This window comes from Protomyctophum parallelum, assembly GCF_964188405.1.
Source record: "Protomyctophum parallelum genome assembly, chromosome: 1".
Lineage (NCBI taxonomy): Eukaryota > Metazoa > Chordata > Actinopteri > Myctophiformes > Myctophidae > Protomyctophum > Protomyctophum parallelum.
In genome coordinates, this window is record NC_139697.1 from 88,033,973 (window position 1) to 88,059,079 (window position 25,107).

General features: G+C 44.6%; 1 protein-coding gene across 2 annotated transcripts in view; it reads left to right on the plus strand.

The window, feature by feature from the left end:
- LOC310871341 (cell adhesion molecule DSCAML1-like) overlaps window positions 1-17,392 on the plus strand; it is a gene marked incomplete at its 5' end in the record, with an annotated part of 145,037 nt that extends 127,645 nt beyond the window's left edge. Inside the window, 13 exons of one of the 2 annotated variants that reach the window (XM_083782826.1) lie at window positions 2,598-2,751; window positions 4,065-4,182; window positions 4,302-4,465; window positions 4,677-4,775; window positions 6,291-6,479; window positions 10,855-11,142; window positions 12,726-12,881; window positions 13,116-13,146; window positions 13,395-13,513; window positions 13,620-13,772; window positions 14,079-14,279; window positions 16,042-16,353; window positions 16,540-17,392. In XM_083782826.1, coding sequence (XP_083638952.1) covers window positions 2,598-2,751; window positions 4,065-4,182; window positions 4,302-4,465; window positions 4,677-4,775; window positions 6,291-6,479; window positions 10,855-11,142; window positions 12,726-12,881; window positions 13,116-13,146; window positions 13,395-13,513; window positions 13,620-13,772; window positions 14,079-14,279; window positions 16,042-16,353; window positions 16,540-16,988 — 2,433 coding nt within the window. In that variant the 3' untranslated portion in view covers window positions 16,989-17,392. Of the gene's footprint in view, window positions 1-2,597; window positions 2,752-4,064; window positions 4,183-4,301; window positions 4,466-4,676; window positions 4,776-6,290; window positions 6,480-10,854; window positions 11,149-12,725; window positions 12,882-13,115; window positions 13,147-13,394; window positions 13,514-13,619; window positions 13,773-14,078; window positions 14,280-16,041; window positions 16,354-16,539 lie in introns of both variants that reach the window. The other variant, XM_083782827.1, reaches the window with a different exon arrangement.
- Window positions 17,393-25,107: the final 7,715 nt, after the last annotated feature.

A 25,107-nucleotide genomic window follows, 5' to 3' on the forward strand; every position in this document is an offset into this window, starting at 1 on the left:
CCACCTTATCTCCCCCGTATCGCCCCCTGGATCACCACAACACCACCTTATCTCCCCCGTATCGAACCCTGGACCACCACAACACCACCTTATCTCCCCCGTATCGCTCCCTGGACCACCACAACACCACCTTATCTCCCCCGTATCGCTCCCTGGACCACCACAACACCACCTTATCTCCCCCGTATCGCCCCCTGGATCACCACAACACCACCTTATCTCCCCCGTATCGCCCCCTGGATCACCACAACACCACCTTATCTCCCCCGTATGGCTCCCTGGATCGTCACAACACCACCTTATCTCCCCCGTATCGCTCCCTGGATCACCACAACACCACCTTATCTCCCCCGTATCGCTCCCTGGATCACCACAACACCACCTTATCTCCCCCGTATCGCTCCCTGGATCACCACAACACCACCTTATCTCCCCCGTATCGCTCCCTGGATCGTCACAACACCGGGAATGTTCCCCAGCACACACATTGATTGATTGATTGATTGAAATGTATTAACAGTTTGCAGAATTACAGTACATTTCAAGCACAACTCAATACAAAGACTGTTAACTGTGAGTGGACGACCCAATTAAGCATTACACTTGTTTACAACAGGGTCCACCTTGTTCAATTCATCAAAACATTTAGAGACATACAAATAGACACTTCTATATAGTTACAGAACAGGAATTCATCATAAAGGAAGCAAAAAGGGAAAAGATATATACAGTGAGGGGAAAAGGGGGGGGGGTGGTGGGGGGGATTCAGATTTTACAGGGGCCAGTTTTGAATTGCAGCCTTTGAGAGCGGTTTTGAAGGAGTCAAGGGATTCACATGTCTTAATGACTGTTGGTAGGGCGTTCCACATTTTGGTGGCATAGGAGCGAAAATAATTTAGTCCCTTGTTTGTGCCGAATCTGGGTTGTACATGGTTTGTTGCACTCCCTCTGGTGTTGTGGGTATGGACTTCGTTTACATTAAGGAAGTATTTAGACAGGTACATGGGTATCTTGGTGGTGTATCGAATCTTGTGGACCAGACCCATTGCAAGATGCTGTACTCTGTCGTCGACCCTAAGCCATCCCAGCCTGTCAAAGTGGGCAGGGGTGAGGTGGGTTCAGGGGGTGAGGCCAAGTAGGAGCCTGACCAGTTTGTTTTGGGAGGTCTGGAGCCTTGTTTAAGGGCTTTTGAGGTGCTGTGGTACCAAGAGGTGCATGCATAGTCAAAGAAACCTTGTACGAGGGCTCCTGTTAAGGTCTTCAAGGTGTTTTTGTTGACCAGTGAGGAAATCCTGTAAAGGAATCTTGTACTTTGTTTGATTTTTTTGATTACGTGGCCATTTTATCACCGGAAAGATTGGCCTCCAGGATGGAACCTAGGTAGGTAATTTCATCTTTTCGTGTGATAATATTGTCACCCACTCTAACCAAGAAGCCATCTGCTTTGCTGGGATTACTATTTGATCCGAAGAGAATGGATTCCGTTTTTCCCAGGTGTAGCCTAAAGATAGTGCAGATTCTACCGAGTTCAGAGCTGAGGGTCTTTTCAACCTGCAGTTTGTTCCTGTCCGAGACCAGCAGTGCTGAGTCATCTGCGAACAGGAAAAAGTTGCAGTCACAAGCTGTTGTCATGTCGTTTACATATATTAGGAACAGTAAAGGCCCTAGTATGCTTCCTTGTGGAATGCCACAGCTCACTAGGAGGGGGGGGGGGGGGGGGGGGGGGGGGGACAGTGTTCCGTTCACCTCCACCATCTGTTCTCTCCCCTCCAGGTAGGATTGCATCCAGCTCACTGATGTGCTATCAAAACCAATAGCTTTTAGCTTGCTAACCAGTATGGAGTGGTTCACAGTGTCAAAAGCCTTTTGGAGGTCCAGCTTGACCATGCCGCAGTATTTTCCAGCATCCACCTCGTGTTTGATGTGGTGTGTGTGTGTGTGTGTGTGTGTGTGTGTGTGTGTGTGTGTGTGTGTGTGTGTGTGTGTGTGTGTGTGTGTGTGTGTGTGTGTGTGTGTGTGTGTGTGTGTGTGTGTGTGTGTGTGACGTGTGTGTGTGTGCGTGTGCGTGTGCGCGCGTGCGTGTGTGTGTGTGTGTATGAGCATTTTCAAATATATATATTATTACCGTATGCATATAAATATATATTAAAACATTTATGCATATGCACGGAAACAGCATACTGTAGCCTCTTATAGCAAGGTCGCTCCCAACGACAGGTGAAATAGTTCATCCGACTAAATTACTAATATACATTTAATCCATTTTAATGAAAAATAATCAATAGTCGATAATAAAATAATCAATTGACCTTCAATACCTTGCAACGTGGGCTTGGTGTAGATCTGCTATTTTCCCAATTTTGCACCAACGTTTGAGATAAGGATTAATTGAAGAATAAATGGCTATAAGAAAGAATGGATTGTCGCAGCCCCTATACAGTATACCTATAAACTCCCAACATGTTTCCAGCGCCGGCTTCCTGGTAGCGAGAGAGAGCGACTGCACGCTGTGTCAGTGTGTGGCGTCCCCCCCACCCGCCCCCTGTTAACATGACTTTGTGTGCCCTCTCCCCCCCCCTCCCTGTGCCCGTATGCAGGCGCCCAGCGAGTACGAGGCCAACCCAGAGATGCTGTTCTACCGCATCACTCACCTGACCCGCGGTAAACAGTACCACATCTGGGCAGCGGCTGTGACGACCGCTGGCCGCGGCAACATCAGCGAAAAGGTCACGGTGGAGCCTGCTGGGAAAGGTGGGTCCCTCCGGGGCGAGCGTGGAGTGGTATAGACCGACGAGAAGGGCAAGGGGAGGTTGGTGGTAAAGGTTATTATGGAGGAAGAGAAGCACATAAAACTCCCCAATGTTAATTGAACTCTGAGGCCTCCGTCACGCTATTGAGACGGCTGTCTTGTCCGTGTCTTGTGTCTTGTCCGTGTTTAATGCATTTCCAATGAAAGTCACATGGTTTCACCAAACATTTTTGTTTGATGGGGGGAGGGGGGCACAACACAGCCATCAAACAAAAATGTTTGGTGAAACCATGTGACTTCCATTGGAAATGCATTGGTGGCGGCCATTAAACACAGACAAGACACAAGACACAGACAAGACAGCCGTCTCAATAGTGTGAATGAGGCCTAAGAGTGTAAAGAAAATGGACCCTCACGGGTTGAATTTCAGAGTTGACCACTTAACAAGAGTGTAAAGATGGACCCTCGCGGGTTGAATTTTCAGAGTTGAACACTTAACAAGAGTGTAAAAAAATGGAGCCTCGCGGCCCGGGTTGAATTTTAGAGTTAACGCCTCTATGCACTTTATTGTCATTGTTCGGGGACAAATTGTACGACGAATAGCAAAAGAATAGCTGATCCGCAAGCTCACAATGCATCACGATGCGACACATTTTGAGCTTGTAGATCTGCTATTTTCGCTACTATAATTTGTTTAAAAAAAATGTAAAACAACAATTTAAACATTGTTTAAAATTAGCGCCTATAATGGCATGCCCAAAGATGCAAGGTTGAAAGTGGTTTAATGAACACACATTTTGCTGTGTGAGTATAGGACAGAAACATAATAGGCTCCCTTTAACAGCCTGCTTTAATCTCTCTCTCTCTCTCTCTCTCTCTCTCTCTCTCTCTCTCTCTCTCTCTCTGTGCTATTGACTGACAGCTGTAGTATTGATTGAGCGCCGGCTTTGTTGCAAGACACGCTGTTGTTAATTATGTGGTGATGAACAGGGCCTATCCAGTAAACTGACCCTTGGGGAGAGGTGTCGGGGGCAGAGATCAATAGAGGGAGTATCTCTGCTGTACTGACACACCGAGTGCATGAGGAGGGGCTATATGCAAAAACACCAAAAAGAAAACACTATACAGCTGGGAAAAGGCTTCCCTTCAGGCCAACGGGGCTGTCAGCAAACCCAGACAGTGGCAAGAGAGACCCACAGTGGTGTTGGCAGATAATGTGCAGGGTTATCAGTACTGTACTGTATATTATAGTTACAAATGTTGAACGAAAAGTTAAAATGTGTGTGTGTGCGTGTGCGCGTGTCTGTGTGTCTAGCCCCAGCAAAGATTCTGTCCTTTGGAGGGACAGTGACGACGCCCTGGATGAAGGAGGTGCGTCTGCCTTGCGGCTCAGTCGGAGAGCCCACACCCACAATCAAATGGACTAAAGACAGGTGCGAGGAACCCTACTCACACACAGTGTCAGTTTAGCTGACAGTTAAAATAATGTTCAATTGCAATGCCATAACAATAATGTCTTACTATTATAATCACATTCTTCATTTGTTCTCAGTGATGACTCTGCCATCCCAGTGACGGCTGACAGCCAGCGACAGATCTTATCCAATGGCACGCTGGTACTGCGCTCCGTCAAAGCAGAGGATTCTGGGTACTACACATGCACAGCCACCAACACCCTGGGCTTTGACACCATCATAGTCAATCTGTTGGTGCAAGGTGAGAGCAGTGGATGAAGCCACACATTTATATTTGTTCTGTTATTTGTTGCAATTATGATGTTTCTCACACACCGGAAGTAGCAGGTCTACAAGCTCACAAAGCATTGCGTCCGCAATGTGTTACTGTGGGCTTGTAGATGATCTATTTTCAGCACACCACACCGTCATAATGACCAAGTATAATTTGGGCTTTCTGTGCTTGTGTCCAGTCCCTCCTGACCAGCCTCGTCTGACTGTCGCCACTACCTCCACCTCCTCCATAACTCTGTCTTGGATACCTGGGGACAACGGAGGAAGCTCCATCAGAGGTACTGTGCTGTTTTCTAGACAGGACTTGACTTACCGGAGCAAAACACTTGACCTCACTGTTGCTTCCATCATGTTCTTGCGTTTTTGTATTTACTGACCTTCTACCTTCCTCTAATTAATTCCTTTGGCCCTCTATGATTCCCTATTGCCCATGCTTCAGACAGTGTCTTGTTCTGTAATAATTGTAAACAGTCATCTTTTATGCTTGTGTGTGAATTTGAAATAGGGTAACGACAAAAAATAAAAAGTACAAGTTGGAGCCGTTTATTGTGCTCTGTTGCCCTCTGGTGTTGAGAAGTGTAGCTGCAGTGAAAATGCCACTTAATCCTTGGATGTTTGGGACATCTGGATTTGAATTAGGTTTGAATTTAGCTTTCAAATGGCCATGCAACAAAACATGCATCTATACCATATATCTATATGTGACAAAGCCAGTCACAACCCAGGGTACAGAAGGACACGACACAGGGCAGCTTCCTTGAATTGTAGCTTCATTGCTTCATGTGCAGGGAATTATATACAATAATATCACATTACACAGGAGAGGCGATCTCCCCACTGTCCGGACAGAGGCTATCTCCTCAGTGTTTGTGGAGATGACTGATTTATCCTGTTGTGCCTTGATCAAGTCCATGATGCACAACAGGTGCGCAGCCACACCCAGCTCTGAGTCCAGTTCTAGTTTGACTCAGGCCAGGTGTGACTGCTTAAATCAGTCATCCTCCCTCTCAGGCCTCTTTTAGACGGGGACCATCTCCATATAACACGTCAAAGTCCCGTTGCGTTCTCATTTTTTCTTACCCTTTACACGAGAACGCACAAGTTATGATATAATGTGCTATTATGCTATACTGTCGCTAGGTGGCGATAACGGGCTGCCAAATAGACAGGTCACCCACGTACAAGAAGAAGACGCAAGCGGCGCAACACTGCTCTGGGCGCGCCACGGGATGATATATATTTATTAAATAAACGTTGCTGCCGCGGCTGCCGTCTATCACAACTTCACAAGGCTTTTTATTTACATCATGGTTTTACATTCAACATCGCTGATGAGCAGCACTTTGTAGGCGAGGAGGGAGGCTTGTTCAGGAACTCCATTATATCATAATGATATTGCTCTGCATCAATGTAATAAACATAGGCTATGCGCTGCCGCTGTGAGCCAATTAACGTGAGCCATGATGTCATAAGTTTTGCGGATTCACCGTTTTGCCTGTTTATATGGAGACCATAGGAAACGGTGTTCTCAAAGATTTGCACTCTGGGAGGCGTTTTCACTTCGATGCGTTTTCACCTCCTGAGAACACCGTTCTCGTCTAAATGACAGCGCTAAACGGTACTTTATTTTGCCGTTTTTTATGAACACCATCCTTGTGTAAATAGCACCTCACACTATACTTTGTCAGACAACCCTGTTGGCAATTAGTGACACTTCTTCAGTTAAAAATACTTTTCTTTCTGTGTCAGTGTTTAACTTTGAGTTCTGTCGTGGGTTGTTGTTGTACATGCAGGGTTCGTGCTGCAGTATTCCGTGGACAACACGGAGGAGTGGCGAGACGTGTTCATCAGCTCCACGGAGCGGTCCTTCCGCCTGGACAACCTGCGCTGTGGCACCTGGTACAAGGTCAAGCTGGCCGCCAAGAACAGCGTCGGCTCCGGGCGTATCAGTGAGATCATCGAAGCCAAGACCCATGGAAGAGGTGAAATTATCTGCAATCTGCATCTCAAAATATGTTGTTCCAGGGACCCACCAGAAGCAAAGATTTGAGTTAAAAACTGAAAATCTGAAAGAATAATATTCAAAGATTTGAGGCACATTTTCACGATTTTTCAAAAATAGCAGAAAAAGCTATGAGCTTGTAGATCTGCTATTTTTCAATAGCTAAATTATAACATAATGTTTAAAACACCAAAAGGGGTCCCGCCCAAAATGGGATAAGAGAGTGTGACTGCATATATGTGACTGCATGTCACAAAATGAGGGACAAATAGAAAACGATACACAATGTCACCATTATCTTGACGCGAACTATCTTGACAGACACACACACACCAAGGACACATTTAATACTGTACATTTCTAACCAGTATGACAGTATTTACATATTGTAAAAGTAAATGTTCTATTTGTTTTCTGTTATATTTTTATTTTATTTGTTTTAGGGTATTTTTTTTGCTGCATTTCATGCTTTGGCAATACTGTAGTTATTACATTCATGCCAATAAAGCTAATTGACTCGAATTGAGAAAGAAGCCAGTAGATAGACAAATAGATACGGCTACATTGATCTGTTATGTTTTATTATACATTTTTTTCATCTGCTTCTTTGCAACATTTGATTATGACACCTAAAATAGAACCAAATGGACCCGTTTTTCAGAGAGAGAGAGAGAGAGAGAGCGCTTATGGGAACATAACATGATGTGATACAACACTGTATATGTTTAAATATTGCTTTGCCATGAACAGGGCGCCAGATTCCTGTAGTGCGCTTTGTAACTTGTGTGTACGCTTTGTAACTTGTTTGTACGCTTTGTAACTCGTGTGTACGCTTTGTAACTTCTTTGTACTCTTTGTAACTTGTGTGTACGCTTTGTAACTTGTTTGTACGCTTTGTAACTTGTGTGTACGATTTGTAACTCGTGTGTACGATTTGTAACTTGTGTGTACGATTTGTAACTCGTGTGTACGATTTGTAACTTGTGTGTACGATTTGTAACTCGTGTGTACGCATTCTTAAAATGAGTATAGACTCGAGAAGAAACCAAATACACCGAGCATTGCATTGTTAGCACAGGATAGAAATGAGGCCCAAATGACACGGCGCGGTGTAATGCGGCACCATTTTGGATGTGTATTGTATTGTGTAATCATCAGCAGCTGTCATACGTACATCTTTAGAAATGCGAAGTCAGACTTTAACACAAAAAATGCTGGAAACGTATCCATACGCTTTATTAATATCGAACGCCGTACGCGCGAAGCGTATGTATACGTTTTATACGTTTTTTTATTGCTTACTGTACATCAACGTCCTATGCTCCAGGACACCGAGGAAAATAACAGCGATCGTCTCCAGGAAGCTCCAATATGTGATCCGGGAGTAAAAAGCCCCTCCCTCCTGAAAAGAGGTCTGTCTGTGGCGAAGACGCTCCCTCCTCCAATGCCTCCATTACACGTATGGGTCTGCACGGCAACGGCATAGACCAACGCAGATGTCAGGGCATCTAAAATGGAGTTACCCATACTCTAGTAGTAGTCTAGTGTCTGTGAATACACTCGATTCCCCCTCCCCTCCTGTTTCTACATGGTTTCTCCCGAGGAATCTTTGTGGGGGGAGTCTGAGTCTCTTCTGCCCGGATCGCATTGCAGTTTGAGTTCCCTGGCCCCAGGCCACACTGCGCCTTGTAATCGCCTTGCACCGCTCTCTCATTCTCGGAAAAAGATATAACGCAGTCGTGTCGATTTGCCCTCTGCCAGTATATAAACCAAGAATAATCTTCAACGATCGCCATTTCATAACGTTTTCAACACGCACACGGCACACGCCATGATCAACTAACTGCCTGGCTACGTCTTCAGTCTTCACCAGCCATCGCTATCCGTTGTGTGGATCGCCATCGCGTCTTCACTTTGTTTGTTTGGGCAAGAAGCACGATCAGCGATGGAAAAGAGCTTTATATCCACGGCAGATAAGTAATGACGTATTATCGAAGGACCGCCATGATCAACTTACTGCCTACGTCTTCGTCAGCCAATGCAGCCATCATCGCTATCCGTTGTGTGATTGTGGATGTAGGCTATATCCACGGTATCGAGAGAGACGCCCGGCTGTGATATAGGTCTTATCACTGCAATTATAATGAATAAAAAGGCTACAATCACACAACGGATAGCGATGGCTGCATTGGCTGGTGACAACGTAGCCTCGGTCCCAGGCAGTTAGTTGATCATGGCGGTCCCTCGATAATACGTCATTACTTATCTGCCGTGGATAAAACTCTTTTCCATCGCTGATCTCTGCTTCTTTGCCCAAACAAAGTGAAGATAGCGTTGTCCAACAAAGCAGCCAGTTATTTGATCATCTCTCTCTCCTGTGCTTCTTTCCTCAAACATGTCCAGACATGTCAACCTCAACCACTAAACTCACCGATCCAGTAACGCATCTCACCGTTATACTATCGTTCTGAAGGCAGATATAAAAATAAACATAAATAAATTATTGTCATATACATACTACACACTGAATGAAAGCCCTAATTGTCTACTTTTAGGAGGAAAACAAATACATAATATTGATCCCATGTACAGTTTGTCAGTAGGATATTGAATGCAGTTGTTCAGGTCCAACTATTATTCACAAAATAAGGCCTATAGCGACATGTACATATTATATACCGTATGAAACAGAAGACCCTCTGCTTTCATAAGAAAAAAACTAATACTGTAATAATAATAAAAATCACACCCCTGTGAAGTGAGCATTTCCTCATGAAGTTATCATAGCGAGTTATAAAGGTTTAAAGTCACAGAGATTGACAGGCAGATATAAACATAAATAAATTATTATCATATACATACTACACACTGAATGAAAGCCCTGAATGTCTACTTTTAGGAGGAAAACAAATATACAAATATATACAAATATAGTTTGTCAGTAATTGGCTATTGAATGCAGCTTGCGCCCACCAGAGAGGATTTCAGAAAATGCATGGACCAGAAGAACTATTATTCACAAAATAAGGCCTATAGCGAAATGTACATACTATATACCGTATGAAACAGAAGACTCTCTGCTTTCATAAGAAAAATACTTCTACTGTAATAATAATGAAAATCACACCCCTGTGAAGTGAGCAGTGCAATGTTGCGCAACATTGCACTGCTCACTTCACAGGGGTGTGATTTTCATTATTATTACAGTAGAAGTATTTTTCTTATGAAAGCAGAGAGTCTTCTGTTTCATACGGTATATAGTATGTACATTTCGCTATAGGCCTTATTTTGTGAATAATAGTTCTTCTGGTCCATGCATTTTCTGAAATCCTCTCTGGTGGGCGCAAGCTGCATTCAATAGCCAATTACTGACAAACTATACATGGGACCATGTGTATTTGTTTTCCTCCTAAAAGTAGACATTCAGGGCTTTCATTCAGTGTGTAGTATGTATATGATATTATTTGTGTTCATTTTTATATCTGTCTGTCAATGTCTGTCAACTTCAACCTTCCATATCTCTGCTGTTTTTTCAAAAGAGCAGCGTGCTGCGAAAAGCAGGTGTTAGAAAAAGGTCAATATCTCCAGAATGGAAGATGGTAGAATCATAATTTTTTTTTTTAATTGAAGTGGACTAGTTTGGCTTCCTTTTGATTTATGCGGTGTGATTCTCGCTATAAGAGGCCCCTCGCTGTGGGCCCCGAAAAAGTTCAGAAGTCCCAATGTTAATCGCTCAGCACCACCAAGCCTGAGCAAATAGAAAACTCTAGCAATCAATGTGTTAAAATGCATCGTAAAATAGGCCTATCCCCATTGGGAACGATGGCCATTTGGGAACAAATGGGCATTGCCCCTCTGGTTATGCAGTACCCATTGCATCCGGGCAGTACCTATATTCTACCTATTATTTTTCTTACAGTGGCCCACTAACAGACAAAGCACATTAAAGGTCTAAACCTAAAGTTAATTGAGGCAATCAAAATGGGACTATTCTCAGTCAGCACTTTAAGTAAACTAAACTCCCACTAGGCGAAATGCTTAATGGCTGCCAAAGAAAAGTTGCACAAGGTCGATATGACACCCAGTGACAGCAAGCCATCTTTTCTACACCCAACTATCTTCAATGAATACTGCAACAAGCACATGCTGTGCCAGCCTATTGCTGTAGAGTTGGTAGTTGGACGGTTTTCAGCTTAGACAGCTTAAATAGCGAGTAGCCGAGTGCGGTATTCATTTAACTCAATTGCCCTCCAGACGTGTCTGCGTATAGATAAAACACAAGACTCCTCAGCTTGCGTAGATATCATTGCAACACATTTTGTTTACCTTTTGCGTTCTCTCTCTCCCACCAACAGAGCCAGTGTTCAACAAGGACCAACCGCTCCTCACCCACATCAACTCCACGCACGCCGGGATCAACCTGCAGGGCTGGACCAGCGGCGGCTGCCCCATCACTGGCCTGATGCTGGACTTCAGGCCCAAGGGCACCTGGACCTGGCAGAGCCTAAAGGCCAACTCCAGCACGCAGCTGTTTCTCAGCGAGCTGCGCGAGGCCACCTGGTACGAGCTCAAGATGAAGGCCTGCAACAGCGCCGGCTGCGGGAACCAGACCTCCCAGTTTGCCACCACTGACTATGATGGCAGTAAGTGTGTCTCTTTACTCTCTCCTTCAGCTGTGTGAGCTCTGTTTAGATTAACCCATTTTGGGGGGCGGGAACCCCTTTTGGTGTTTCAAGCATCATGTCATGCTATTTAGCGATTGAAAAATTGCAGATCTACAAGCTCATAGCGTGCCACCGAGTGGCGCGCTACGAGCTTGTAGGTCTGCTATTTTTGAAAAGTCGTGGAAATGTGGTGCAAATCTTTGAATATATATTTCAGAGCGAACATTTTTAACTAAAATATTGGCTTTTCTGGGGGGGGTCCCTGGAACTACATATTTTGAGATGGGGGTCCGTGGCCCAATAGAGTTAATTCTGGGGGTCCTTGACATGAAATTTGAAGCCATTTTGAAGCCTTTTTTTAATCGACCTCAGTCCAAAATGGGTTAAAGGTAAACTGTACATACAGCACATACTGCACCACGGTATACTATAATAGAACCATTGCGGCTCAATAATCCACCGCTCCTGAATGAAGTGCCTGGTGCTGGGAGTCTGGGGCGACGCACAGGTCCTGGTGCTGGGAGTCTTGGGCGACGCACAGGTCCTGGTGCTGGGAGTCTGGGGCGACGCACAGGTCCTGGTGCTGGGAGTCTGGGGCGACGCACAGGTCCTGGTGCTGGGAGTCTGGGGCGACGCACAGGTCCTGGTGCTGGGAGTCTGGGGCGACGCACAGGTCCTGGTGCTGGGAGTCTGGGGCGACGCACAGGTCCTGGTGCTGGGAGTCTGGGGCGACGCACAGGTCCTGGTGCTGGGAGTCTGGGGCGACGCACAGGTCCTGGTGCTGGGAGTCTGGGGCGACGCACAGGTCCTGGTGCTGGGAGTCTGGGGCGACGCACAGGTCCTGGTGCTGGGAGTCTGGGGCGACGCACAGGTCCTGGTGCTGGGAGTCTGGGGCGACGCACAGGTCCTGGTGCTGGGAGTCTGGGGCGACGCACAGGTCCTGGTGCTGGGAGTCTGGGGCGACGCACAGGTCCTGCGCTGCACCTAGCGAGAGCAGGAGTGGACCTGGTGAGACGTCCGGGAGGGGCTCGGACATGGGAGTCAAGCCAGCCACAGAGCCTATAGTCCTTCCACTCGCCAGACCTCCCAGTCCCGGCAGAGTAGTTCGGGAGCAGCGGACTGTGTGGCCCTGGCTGGTCTTTCCCTAATGGGACTGATCGTGGGGTCGTAAGTCGGGACTTGATCACCCCGGCAGTGAGGGGTATGATGTTGCGAGAGACCCGAAACCCCCATGACCTCGGGATACATCACTGAGGATACGTCCCAGGTGCATCCATGCGATGTTTTTTTAGTTCCTAGTATACGTATATCTTACTACACATTATCTCCTCAGTGTTTGTGGAGATGACTGATTTATCCTGCTGTGCCTTGATCAAGTCCATGATGCACAACAGGTGCGCAGCCACACCCAGCTCTGAGTCCAGTTCTAGTTTGACTCAGGCCAGGTGTGACTGCTTAAATCAGTCACCCTCCATCTCACGGTGTCTATTTGAGTTAATTTGCCCCCCGAAAAACTGATGTCTGTCTGCCTCTGTCTCTCTATTCCCATGCTCACTCTGCAGGCACCATCCCTCCCATTAAGTCGGCCCGTGGAGAAGGGGACGACGTGAAGAAGCTGTTCTCCATCGGCTCACCGGTCATCCTGGTCACACTGGGCGTGGCCTTGCTCTTCATTATTCGCAGGAAGCGCAAGGAGAAAAGGCTCAAACGACTCAGAGGTGAGAGACGGAGAACATTGAACCCAGCAACACACACACACACACACACACACACACACACACACACACACACACACACACACACACACACACACACACACACACACACACACACAGAGAGAGAGACGGAGAACATGAACCCAGCAGCACCCACAGAGAGAGAGAGACAGAGGTTTTACTGTATGATTAGCTTCACACTCCGCTGTAATCTAATTAAGCTATTTGTTTCTGCAGATGCTAAGAGCCTGGCAGAGATGCTTATCAGGTAAGAACCTCAATTATATAAATTCTGGATGTGGTTTGTTGCTGCCATGGCCAATTAAAGCTTTCGTGCATGTCTTTGATGAAAATGAATAGACATTTTGTTGGCCTTATGAGTCAAAATGAATTAAAGCTGAGCTGAATTAGCAAAAGTGTACAAAGTAAATGCGCAACTAAATAGCACTTCTGTGTGTGTGTGTGTGTGTGTGTGTGTGTGTGTGTGTGTGTGTGTGTGTGTGTGTGTGTGCGCAGTAAGAACAACCGCAGTATGGACACGCCAGTGAAGGGACCACCTCAAGGCCCGAGGCTCCACATTGACATTCCACGCGTCCAGCTGCTTATCGAGGACAAGGAAGGCATCAAACAGATAGGTCTGTGACTGCATCTTCATGCTCACTCAACATAATGCTTATTTATTTCAAATGTAAAGCGTTCCAACAGAGCACATTGTAAATATTTCATCTTGTCTCTTAATAGGGGAGGACAAGGCAGCTGTGCCAGTGACGGACACCGAGTTCAGCCAATCAGTGAATCCCCAGAACTTCTGCACGGGCGTGTCTTTGCACCACCAAGCCCTCATCCAGAATTCAGGGCCTTTGATTGACATGTCAGACATCCGCCCAGGCACTAGTATGTTTTTATTTATTTTTTAATGCATATTAACCCATTTTGGGCGGGAACCCCTTTTTGTGTTTTAAACATTATGCTATAATTTAGCTATTGAAAAATAGCAGATCTACAACCTACGAGCTTGTAGGTCTGCTATTTAAAACAAATTGAGCACCACTAATACAGAAACATGTCAGAAAACTGTCAGAATTTAGAAGATTTTTTTTTAATTTCGACGTCGGGCCTAAATGGGTGTGCAAGTGTTAACATGTCGTGATTACAACCACAGTTACTATTCAATGACTGTTCCGTGCGTTCCTCTCCAAGACCCTGTCTCCAGGAAGAGCATCAAATCGGTCCACAGCTCCAGGAACCGATATTCCAGCCAGTGGACTCTGAGCCGGCCAGGCCAGAGCCAGTCGACGGTCTCGGCGCGAACGTTGACCTCCGACTGGCGCACCATGGGCTCTCATGGCATCACCGCCACGGAGAGTGACAGCTACAGCGCCAGCCTCTCCCAAGACACAGGTGAGCGGAGCCTGGCTTGTGTCGCCATGCACACGTACGGCCACAGTGTGTCATCATGGCATCAGGCGCAAACAAATCAGCTCCATTATATTATATACAAAATTCCACAACAGGTCGTTTTCGAGGAAGCAATCTGATTGGTTGAAACGGTTTCTAGCCGTGGATCAAACCAGCACTGTTCACCACCTAATCAAAACAAAGAATTCAGCCGCTCTGTTTTCCCAGAGCGCTAGCAAACTCGGTGGCTAGGCTAGCTAGTTTCTTGGGACATTTGTGGTCGTAGTAGACAGACTACATCTGTCATTAAAAAAAAAAAATCCAGAGATTTTTTCAGAAGGGTAACTGTTGTATAATTGCAATATTACACTCGAGGGTGTTGTTTAACGTGATTATTGCCACTTCAGTGATGCTTGTGGAACTCGACTTCGTCTCGTTCCTGACCACAATAATCACGTTAAACAACACCCTCTCGTGTAATATTGCTTAATTATATGACGACCTCATATATTGGGCATAGAAGGGACTGGCAGATACAGAGATCCGACCGCTATGCCCATATATGGTCATGTGCATATATGGTTCCCACCGACTTAAAACCCGGCGCACTCAAGTGGCAAGACTTAGTGTGGTCTGTGGTGTCCACTGTCAAGTATAGTTGGGATATCCAGTTGTCCAGAACCTCAGATCCAACCAATGTGCCCCTATGATTATTTATGGCCATTCCAACATAGTGGTGGGATCTGCGGTGTGACGTAGGTGACTGTGAAGGCTGTGTAGTGAGTCTAGTGACTCAAACTTTATGCGGCACGAACCTCTAGTATTAACAGCCAATTAATTAGCTATTAATTGGCTGTTTATCAGATGTTGGTATACAGAAGGTCAAATTTTAGTTACAATACATTATATGACCACCTTTATTGATCCCCTGGGGCAAATTCAGGCACCAGAGACAGCAAAGCAGTGTACGTACAGTAAGATACCTTCAAGTATAATAAAAACACCATCTATCTTATCTATAATAAATGCACCAAGTCTCTGTACGTGTGTGCGTCTGTAAGCCACGTAACTCGAGAACCGTTCGCCCCACCGACTTCGACTGCGACACGCGCGTTCCACACAGCCACAGGGGGTGCAGTGCCCGGTGTCGAGTCGGTCGGACCCACGGTTATCCAGAACCGTCACAAAGGTCCTCTGCCCGGCCTCTGGACTGCAGGGCCTCTGGCCATGCTCCATATATATCACAACACTCCATACAGTTTGTGGGCATGCCTGACACAGAACAGAAATATAATGGAATAAAGCCGTTAGAGACGCAGAGAGACAGATACAGAAATATCCATATATGGGCATAAAAGGGACACAGACAGATGGGTGGAACGGGTACTCTGACGCGGGTACAACAGGTATTGCATAGCTGGCTGGGGCATGGATCTCCAACTTCCATCATTATCGACTCGGTGCTCTACAGCCGGGCACCGCTCTTGTAAATATTAATAAAGAGTATACAAATGTATAGGCCTACCCCCTACTGTATATACAATCATCCTGCCTGATGCAGAACAAGAAGTACCGTCCAGTGTTGGACCAAACTGACTGCACGGTTAAGCCAGAACTGCTATTTTTGGTGAAAGAAGGAGAAGAGGAAAAAAAAATAACAGACACATACAATAAGGGACCAAAGTCCCTTCGGGCTTGGCCCCTTAACAATGTACAATATTCCATACTAAGCAGTGTCAAAATGTCTGTGCATTTCGTTCTCCAGACAAGGGTCGCAACAGCATGGTGTCCACAGAGAGCGCTTCGTCCACGTACGAGGAGCTGGCGAGGGCCTACGAGCACGCCAAGTTGGAGGAGCACCTGCAGCACGCCAAGTTCACCATCACAGAGTGCTTCATCTCCGATAGCTCGTCCGACCAGATGACCACTGGCACCAATGACCCCGCGGACAGCATGACCTCCCTCAGCACGCCCTCCGAACCAGGCATCTGCCGCTTCACTGCCTCGCCGCCCAAACCCCAGGACTATGACCGTGGTAAAAATGTGGCTGTGCCCATTCCCCACCGCGCCAACAAAAGTACGTATGGAGGAAAAGGAGCCTATAGCACATATTTTTTAAGCCTGATTTATACTTAGTTGTACGGGCGTACGGGATATAAATCAGCGTTTAGGCAGGTAAAACAACAACGCAAACATCTATTCGATAAAATACTTGTGTATATCTTTTTAACATGTCCCTATACATCTCTGCTTTCCCCTTCAGGTGAATTCTGCAACCTACCCCTTTACATGAAGTCGGACCCGTTTTTCCGCAAACAAGGGGACTTGCATGACCCGTGCCCGGCTGTGCCACCGCGGGAAGCCTCGATCCGTAGCCTGGCCCAGCGGGCCTACCACACGCAGGGCCGCCATATGACTCTAGACCCGGCCAAGCAGCAGGCCCTGACACTGGGTCACTCTGGGCTGGGCAGCCTGGGTGTGAGCTCGGGCACCGCCACCCTTCCCCAGAGGACTCTCACCATGCCCGGTACCCTCAACAACACTGCGGCAACTGCCTCCACTTCCAGCACTAGCAGTAACCCGACCAACAACAGTAACAAGGTGGGGGGGGGTTCCAGAGACTCGCTGCTGGAGAACAGCTCCTCTGCGCTGGGGAGACTGCAGAAACAGAGTGTAGGGGGGGCGTACTCCAAGTCGTACACGTTGGTGTAGCGCGTTTTTATCTTGCACAGACTTGGACTGCTTAGCTGTCGCGCTCCTCCAGCCAGTCCCACACCGGTAACCCTTCAAGCCTGGGCCAAAAAAAAAGGTCATGCAAGCATCTTCCTTTTTGACCCGACTAATGGCTAAACTGCCCAGTATCCTGTCTAGTTTTCCCTGGAAAAGGTCTTCTTTTCCCTGACAGAGACCCAGCTAATCTTCCTGATTCATACTCAACCTGGAACGGAGTGAAAACTACTAACCTCGACTAACTAGTTCCAGCCCCAGCCCTGCTCAGCTCCGCTCCTTTGGAAGGTACATACAGTATGGAGGACGTTAACAAGGGGTTACTCTGTGGTTCATTGAATATATTGACTATTACAGGGGAGCTAAAAGCTCTGTACATGATGATGAAGTATATGATAGCCAGTATAAAGCTCGGTGGCCACTCTCTCTCTATCTCTCTCTTTCTCTCTCTCTCTTACACACACACACACACACACACACTGTCCTCTATAGTTTGAGCATTAGTTCTCGCAGGACAATTAAGTTCCCTATTTGCATTTTCACCCTATACATATTTCTTAATGTCCAGACTAACCCTATCGGCTGATTTATTGGATTTTTTTTTTTAAAGAGGTTCATGTTCATCTCTATGGAACTTTAAGCTAAAAATGTCTTTGCATACATCTCTCTTCTCCCCGACTCAACCTTTCAACGGAATCACGACAACCCAAATGGCCCAGCTATGATTTCTCGCAATACAAATAGAGAATATTTGGTACAGTATTATAAAGATTTTACATATATATTTCTATGTAAGTATATTATTGACATTTACGTGAAATTATGGCAAAGTATAAATAGTATGTACTACAAAAGAGTAGTAGTATATACAAAAATTTTAATGTAAATGTTGAATTTAAGAACGAGACAATCGCTCAATCATGTAAAGAGCAATTGGAAAGAGGCTGGACTAAAGAAGGAGATTATTGTAGTATATACAGGTAGTATATACAGGGAATGTTCTCTATGTTACTGTGTGCAGATAGTTCATTCCCATCTCAAAGACACTTTCTGAGATGGGTAAAGTAAAATTGGTGAATTGTGACTAATTTACTTCAGCTGTGTTGCTCGTCGGAAATAACCGATTGATAAAATAATTGGGCTAAAAGAATGTAATTTACTTATAAAGCCCTGTTATCTGAAACGGCAGGCTTCAGGTAAGCAGCCCAAACAGCTCACTAGCCCGTTAATGAGCATAGTTACGCCTCCTGCCCACATGTTATTGATGGATTAAATTATGACAAAGAGATATGCTATGGCTTTCAATTCATATTGGTTATCCTTATGACTCTCCTCATGAAGATGTGCCATCTTTAGTAAGGTTTTCAGTGAATGGTAAATAAATACGATTATATTTAGAAACCAAAACTATAGAAATGATCCCTGAATCATTTTCCCTGAGCACGGGTATATATCCAGGTTGCACTATACAGTACACAGTCAATTTGACACTGAGGATTTTGCTGTGTACTACCCCGTCTCTCTGAGCAAACAAATTGACCTGCCGGCCAATGGCCTTTTGTCTATGGTTCACATTTACCTGTGCCAATCTACATCCCCTGATGAATGAAACAGAATCAAGTTACAAATGCAGGGTCACAAGACCTCTGTCGACAAGCAACGGTGGTTGACAGAGACGAGTTGCACACAGTCATAGATACAGCAACACACTCTACTCTACCAGCCTCTCCGTCCTTGTAACACTCCGCCTACCCTTTTGCTCTTATAAATACACAGACAACCAGCTGAAAGAACGCTAATCATGTGAATGAAGGAATAATCTATACGGATGGTCAGAGCTATTTGTCAGGGAGTTCAGTTTGATAATTATATAATGTGCACTCAATATCTGTTGCTGCCCTGTCTAAAGTACTGTTTATGTCCCAATTTCTCCATTATCACGCCCCTCCATTTTGCGCTAATGTACATTATCACAAATACCAATTGGAATGTCTTTTTAAGCATCTCCATTATAGTGTTTTGTGGGGTTTCTTTTTCTTTATTTATTCATTTGCTTGTCCATCCGTTTGTTTGTTTATTTATTTATTTATTGGGTGGGGGGTATATTTGTTAATCTGTTCATTTTGGTTAAGAATACTTGTTTTTTTTTCTATAGACTTTTATTTTATTTTATATATTTTGGTTTCAGAGGCCAAACAGTACTGAGGCATCTGGCCTGTGGCTGCGGTCAGTTTAGCCGTGTGAAATCAGGGACGCGTAGCTCTTTCGGTCACACAAAGGAATATTGTGTATATACTGGACTGGGACGGGTACTGTATACCTGAAGCTTCCAAATCTCCCGTCCTTCTCTTTCTATTCAAATTAATTGAAGTTTAAAACAAAAGTCACTACCTTATACATACTGGACCCATCATCTCCACCTTTGTCAGTGCTATTTATAGACTAACTCTTGTACATAAAACACAGTTTTGTATGAAGAGCTATTTTCATCAGAGTAATCCAGGGCACACATCAGGGTTGAATGCCCCGATTTCAAAATCAAAATAGTATCAATAAAACAATGAAAAAAAAATAAAAAATGATATTTTACTTCTGAAATGGGCAAAAAGCATTTTCTCTCCCTTTATGTTTTTGATACTAATTTGTTGGATTTTTATTCTTTTCTAAGGTCTTTTGATGTTGTCATTTGTCCCATTTACTTTTTTTTATTATTATTTTGTATTTTTGTTCATCCTCAACAGAGTCATTGCATGCTTGCTAAAAGGGAAAATTGAAGGAAGACATGTATGAAAATTAAAAATATCTTTAAAAAAAGGAAAAAAAGAAAGGAAAAAAAAAAGAAATGTGGAGGGGATTCCAAACATTTGTTTGAGTTGCTTGTGTTCAAAAAGAACATTTTATATTAAAAGGAACAAAAACACAAAAAGAACATTCTAACACCTTGTGCAATAAAGCTATCTTTCATACGCCATGGCTTTTGTCATTCTTATCTTGACAGATTGAAACAGTATCTGAACATGTTTCCATTTCCATTTTTAGTATTTATAGATATTCAGTCAAAGAAGAGGAGTGCCTCAACAAGTTGCTATTTGAAGACATCATGTCAACTTAAACATTTTATTATCACAATTGCAACGTCTTCTATGATTTATATTTTCGCAATCTACTGTGTCGCGCACTGACATAATGTTTGTAGATAAGCTATTTTTGGCGTGGTGGTCCGGGGCACTCTAAGCTGCAATGCCAGCCTGACAGCGTGTTGCGGGTTCGAATCCCGATCCCAATGACCTTTGCTGCATGTCACTCCCCATCTCTCTCCCCATTTCATCAGTCTACTTTCCTACCAATCTCAATAAAGGCATCAAAGCCCTGGGCCGTGGCTCAGCGGTCCAGGCACCTTGGCTGGCAATCTAGTCTGGCAGTGTGCGGCGGGCTCGACTCCCGGTCCCGACGGTCTTTGCTGCATGTCTTCCCCCCCCATCTCTCTCCCCGTTTCCAGTCAAAAAAAAAACAAAAAAAATGTAAAATGTATTTTCATGTATTTTCAAAGTACAAAATATATATTTGTATCTCAATTACATTTCTCAGACCAATATTTTGCATTTGTATTGTCTATTGTGATTCATTTTTGACCCGCAGTGTTCTGACCCTAGCCTATAGGGTCATACGTGTCTTTCTTCCCTCACTGGAGTAATGGCCTAGTGATGTAGGGGCCTAGTGATGAGTGGCTGATTGACTACCAGCTGGTGTGAGTGGTGACTGAGCGGTGTGTGGGTGCATGCACGCGAGCTGCTTGACGCGACTGTCTGGTTAAACCCTTTCCAGTTTCCCCCCTTGTAATGGGAGTGGATGGGACTTGAAGCCGCTTGACGCGAATGTGTGGATGGATGCAGAAAGTCGTGTCAAGATGCGTCAGTGTGGGCAAAGGAATTTAACCGCTTTGCCAACACTACAAGTTGAAGCCGCACACTATAGCGTCAGGTGGAACTAGGATGATGATTGGCTCCTACTGCTGTATATAGCTGTCCATCTCCAGATCCACAGATGTCTTCCTCCTGCCTCCAACCAGTGGTGGAAAAAGTAAGTAAAAGTTTCAATACTGCAATAAAGAAATACATAATGTAAAAGTCTGGAATTAATAGGGTGCCTACTTGAGTAAAAGTACAAAAGTATTGGCATCAAAATGTTCTTAAAGTTACTTTAAGTATGGTTCAAGTTTCTATCTATATAAGAAATACAGTTTTATCAATTTAGAAATATTCTGGATCCCTTTTTAGTTTTTCAAAGAAAAATAAATCATTGATATGTGATGAAAAAAAAGGTATATAAATTGAATTAAAATATGTTATCACGTATACAGTATAATTATTTTATTATTTATTGTAAATTGTCAATTGTTTTAAATGTATTTCATCTTGGACTATAGTGATATTAATACTAAATCATGATCATGAAATTGTGCCTGATTTGCTGGGACCAGATTACATGGTGTGTGTGTATGTATAACTAGCTCTCATGATGACGTAAGAAATATGTGGATTAAAGGACCCAATGCCATAGTGTAATTGGTCATGTATGTAATCTGGTCCCAGCAAATCAGGCACAATTTGCTGTTTTATTTGCATACGCATCAAAAATGGCGTGTTGGCTGGGACGGTGCATACGAGCCGGGCGAAACTATTACTTGCGTGCTCTGCTTGCGCAAGTAACAATGGTTGAAGAAAAACAATCTTCTATTTATGAATCCAGGAATCTCTGTCTGTGTTCAGGTGCTGCCCATATACAGTATATGCAGATCCCAAACTCTCCTAAGTTCCTGCATCATACTTAAGTAGCTAATGTCATAGACTAGCCTCCAACTTGCTCCAAGTACTCTCTGATAACATGTACTGCACTAAGTGCTCTGACTATGGATACTGCACTATAGTGACCTATGATTTATGACTATGTTTCAACTCAATAATATTCACTTCCATTATTATATTTGATTTGAAGAACATGCAAAATGTCGGGAAATCATGTAAGGCAGACACGTGTGTGGCCTATCGAGTGGGGTCATGAGTCAAGGTATTCAGGAGGAAAGTGTTTAATTTTCATTTTACAGCATATGGTTCAAGTGGCCTATTATAGTGCCACCATTGATTTGAAACATTTGGGGCATTTCTTCCTTGGCATACTGGGAGTGTGCGTGCAATGTTTCACGTCGATTGGTCCAACTGTGCCTGTTCACTGACAGTCTGACACACTACTGACATGGGTGAAAACCCCCAGTTTTATATGCATTGTCCATAGACCACCATTTTATGCTCTGGGACCACCTGAACCCAGAGCAAAAATGCAGCACAATTTTGAGAGTGAACCTGAACTGTTTATTTTACAGTTAATGTGATGTCCTTGCTAGTTCACGTGCCAATCCCTCTATAAAACACCAAATAGGATGCAGAAAATTGTTCAAAACAGTGAAATAATATGCCGCCTTTCAGTGTAGGAACACCCCTACTACGAAATTAGAAATGTGTTCTAATCTACACAAGTAAAGTATGAAAATATATTGATGTCCTCAAAAGTAAACCTCATAGACAGTGACATCAAGTGGCCAAAGTGGCCACAGCAGAATTAAAGCAAGGAAAATAATTAGTTTTTGGCTAGTGTTTACCTGGATTCAAACCCATGGGAAAACAATCATCTACCTACATCAAAGGAGAATCCCCCCTGTCTTATGCTTATGCATAAGTCATCCATCTCATGGCTGGTGAATGCCATAGTAAGTAGCCTTGCCGAGCCATGGGGCCCATAGGGTAGGAGCCTATCTCCTGTTTCTGTAGCGTGAGGCAGCTTGATGTACAAGTACACCCCCTGGACATGACGCTAGTATGTCGCAGGGACTTACCCCCAATCCAACCCTTGATGCTGAGTGTCAAGCAGGGGGGCACTGGGTCCCATTTTAGAGTTTTTGGTATGATCCGGCCCGGGGATTGAACCCCAACCTCCCAGTCTCAGGGCGGACACTATAACCACAAGGCCACTGAGCTGGTTGGTGAATGCCATAGCACAGTATAACTGTCTGTCCTTTCAAAGTACCTTACACGTTCCTGACTCGTTTCTTAAAATTAAATATCAATCTATAATGTAATCTATAATTGACCCAAAAAACGTACCGGTGAGTTCTATCCATGGGCCAGCGGGGGTTGATAGCAGTAGATTCTGCTGGCAAATTCTAATGATGATTTTTATGTTATGTTATCATTTAAGCCCTGGTAGTATTACCAATTTAGTAGCTTTCTACCTGTTACCACCACTTTAATGAGAAATAAACGAAATGTTCATATCCCTTATAATACAATTGAATATATTAAACTATGCCTGGAATTGATTGGGACATTGTAATGCTGAAATATGGTACTGGTAATATAACATGAAGGCATAATTATAGGAGTAATTATTCCAAAAATAGGTCAAATTTGTATTTTAGTTTTTTTTCTTTGGTCACAAAATGGGCTGTATATGTTCCACAATATTACACTATTATTGCATTTAGCATTACACTGAGACTCCCTGATGTTGGAATACATCAATTACTTCTTCCTCTCATCACACTCGTCTTCGTGGATGGACATGGTCCTCTTCTGGCCTCGACTCCATGATAGTCCTCTGGATGTCCGATGCAGGTGCGCCGGGCATATAACAAAGTCAACCTATTAGGCCTACGTCGCAAACGGGTAGATATAGCCGCGACGAGTCACGTTCTGCAGCGACGAGTCCAGCTCACGCCAGAACGGATTCTTTATGTTGCGACGGAAAATAACAGTCAACATATTACGACGCAAACGGGTAGATATAGCCGCGACGAGTCCGTTCTGCCGGGACGAATTGATATTTACGCCAGGACGTACTCGAATATACGTTGCGACGGAAAAATATACGTCGCGACGTACGTCGTCCGTCGTGAAGGGATTTCGCTGTCTCTCGTCCGATGAGGGGGCTGGTTTACTGCAGGATGACACACTTAACCTATTTTGGGGCGGGAACCCCTTTTGGTGTTAGCATTATGCTATGCTTTAGCTATTGAAAAAAAGCAGACCTACAAGCTCGTAGCGCGCCACTCGGTGGCGCGCTATGAGCTTGTAGATCTGCTACTGCTATTTATTTATTTTTAATCGAAGAGCGACTGACATAGATGACATTTTTAGAATCTGATCTCAGGTCAGAATGAAAACTGTCAGGATGTAGAAGACATTTTTAGAATCTGATCTCAGGTCAGAATGAAAACTGTTAGGATGTAGAAGACATTTTTAGAATCTGATCTCAGGTCAGAATGGGGCTCTATACTCTGCCTGATCTGTTCGAGGAGGGTCACCACGGGGGGGGGCTTGTTGGTCTGCTGCACCTTCTTGAGCCCTGATCTGCTCCAACCATGGTCTGCTGTCTGTGGCCTGACCTGATTGATGTAGAGCTGATGCATAAGACTTATTGACTGATGCAAGCTCGCAATTCATTTCCAACGGGAGTCACGTGGTTTGACACAACATTTGTGTTGTATGAGGGGGTTTGTGGTTTGTGTCAAACCATGTGACTTCCACTTTGTTTACATCTAGCATGCATCAATGTTGTATGCTAGATGGAAAGGTGTGAGTGAGGCCAGCTGTGTCTGCAGGTCTGCATGCAGCTGCTCTGGAGCCTGTAATCAGCTGTGTGGGTGGAGCAGTTGCACAGAATGTTTTCACGTAACGAAGGATATCACTGACGTTGAATTGGCATCGGTTCATGAAGAGGGCAGGCAGATAACAGGGTTCTGCCTCATTCCAAGCATGCAGCAGACAAAGGCAGGAATCATAGCTGCAGATGATAAATGATACAGACATTCTTATCATGGCATTTAAGTATTTTTACAGTGCCCCATTTTTCAATAAAAAAGGTACATCAGCACGCTGTCAATATAGACAATCAGGGGAGTCGAAAGTCAACATGGGATTGACTTACAGTATGCACCTCCCTCATTGGCATTCACAGGCTGTGACTCTGTTCCTTTGTTGGGAAAGGGAAAGTGAAACCCATGAACCTCCTAAAGAAGATGCCACATTTCCAGCAGTGTTTTTGGGAACTT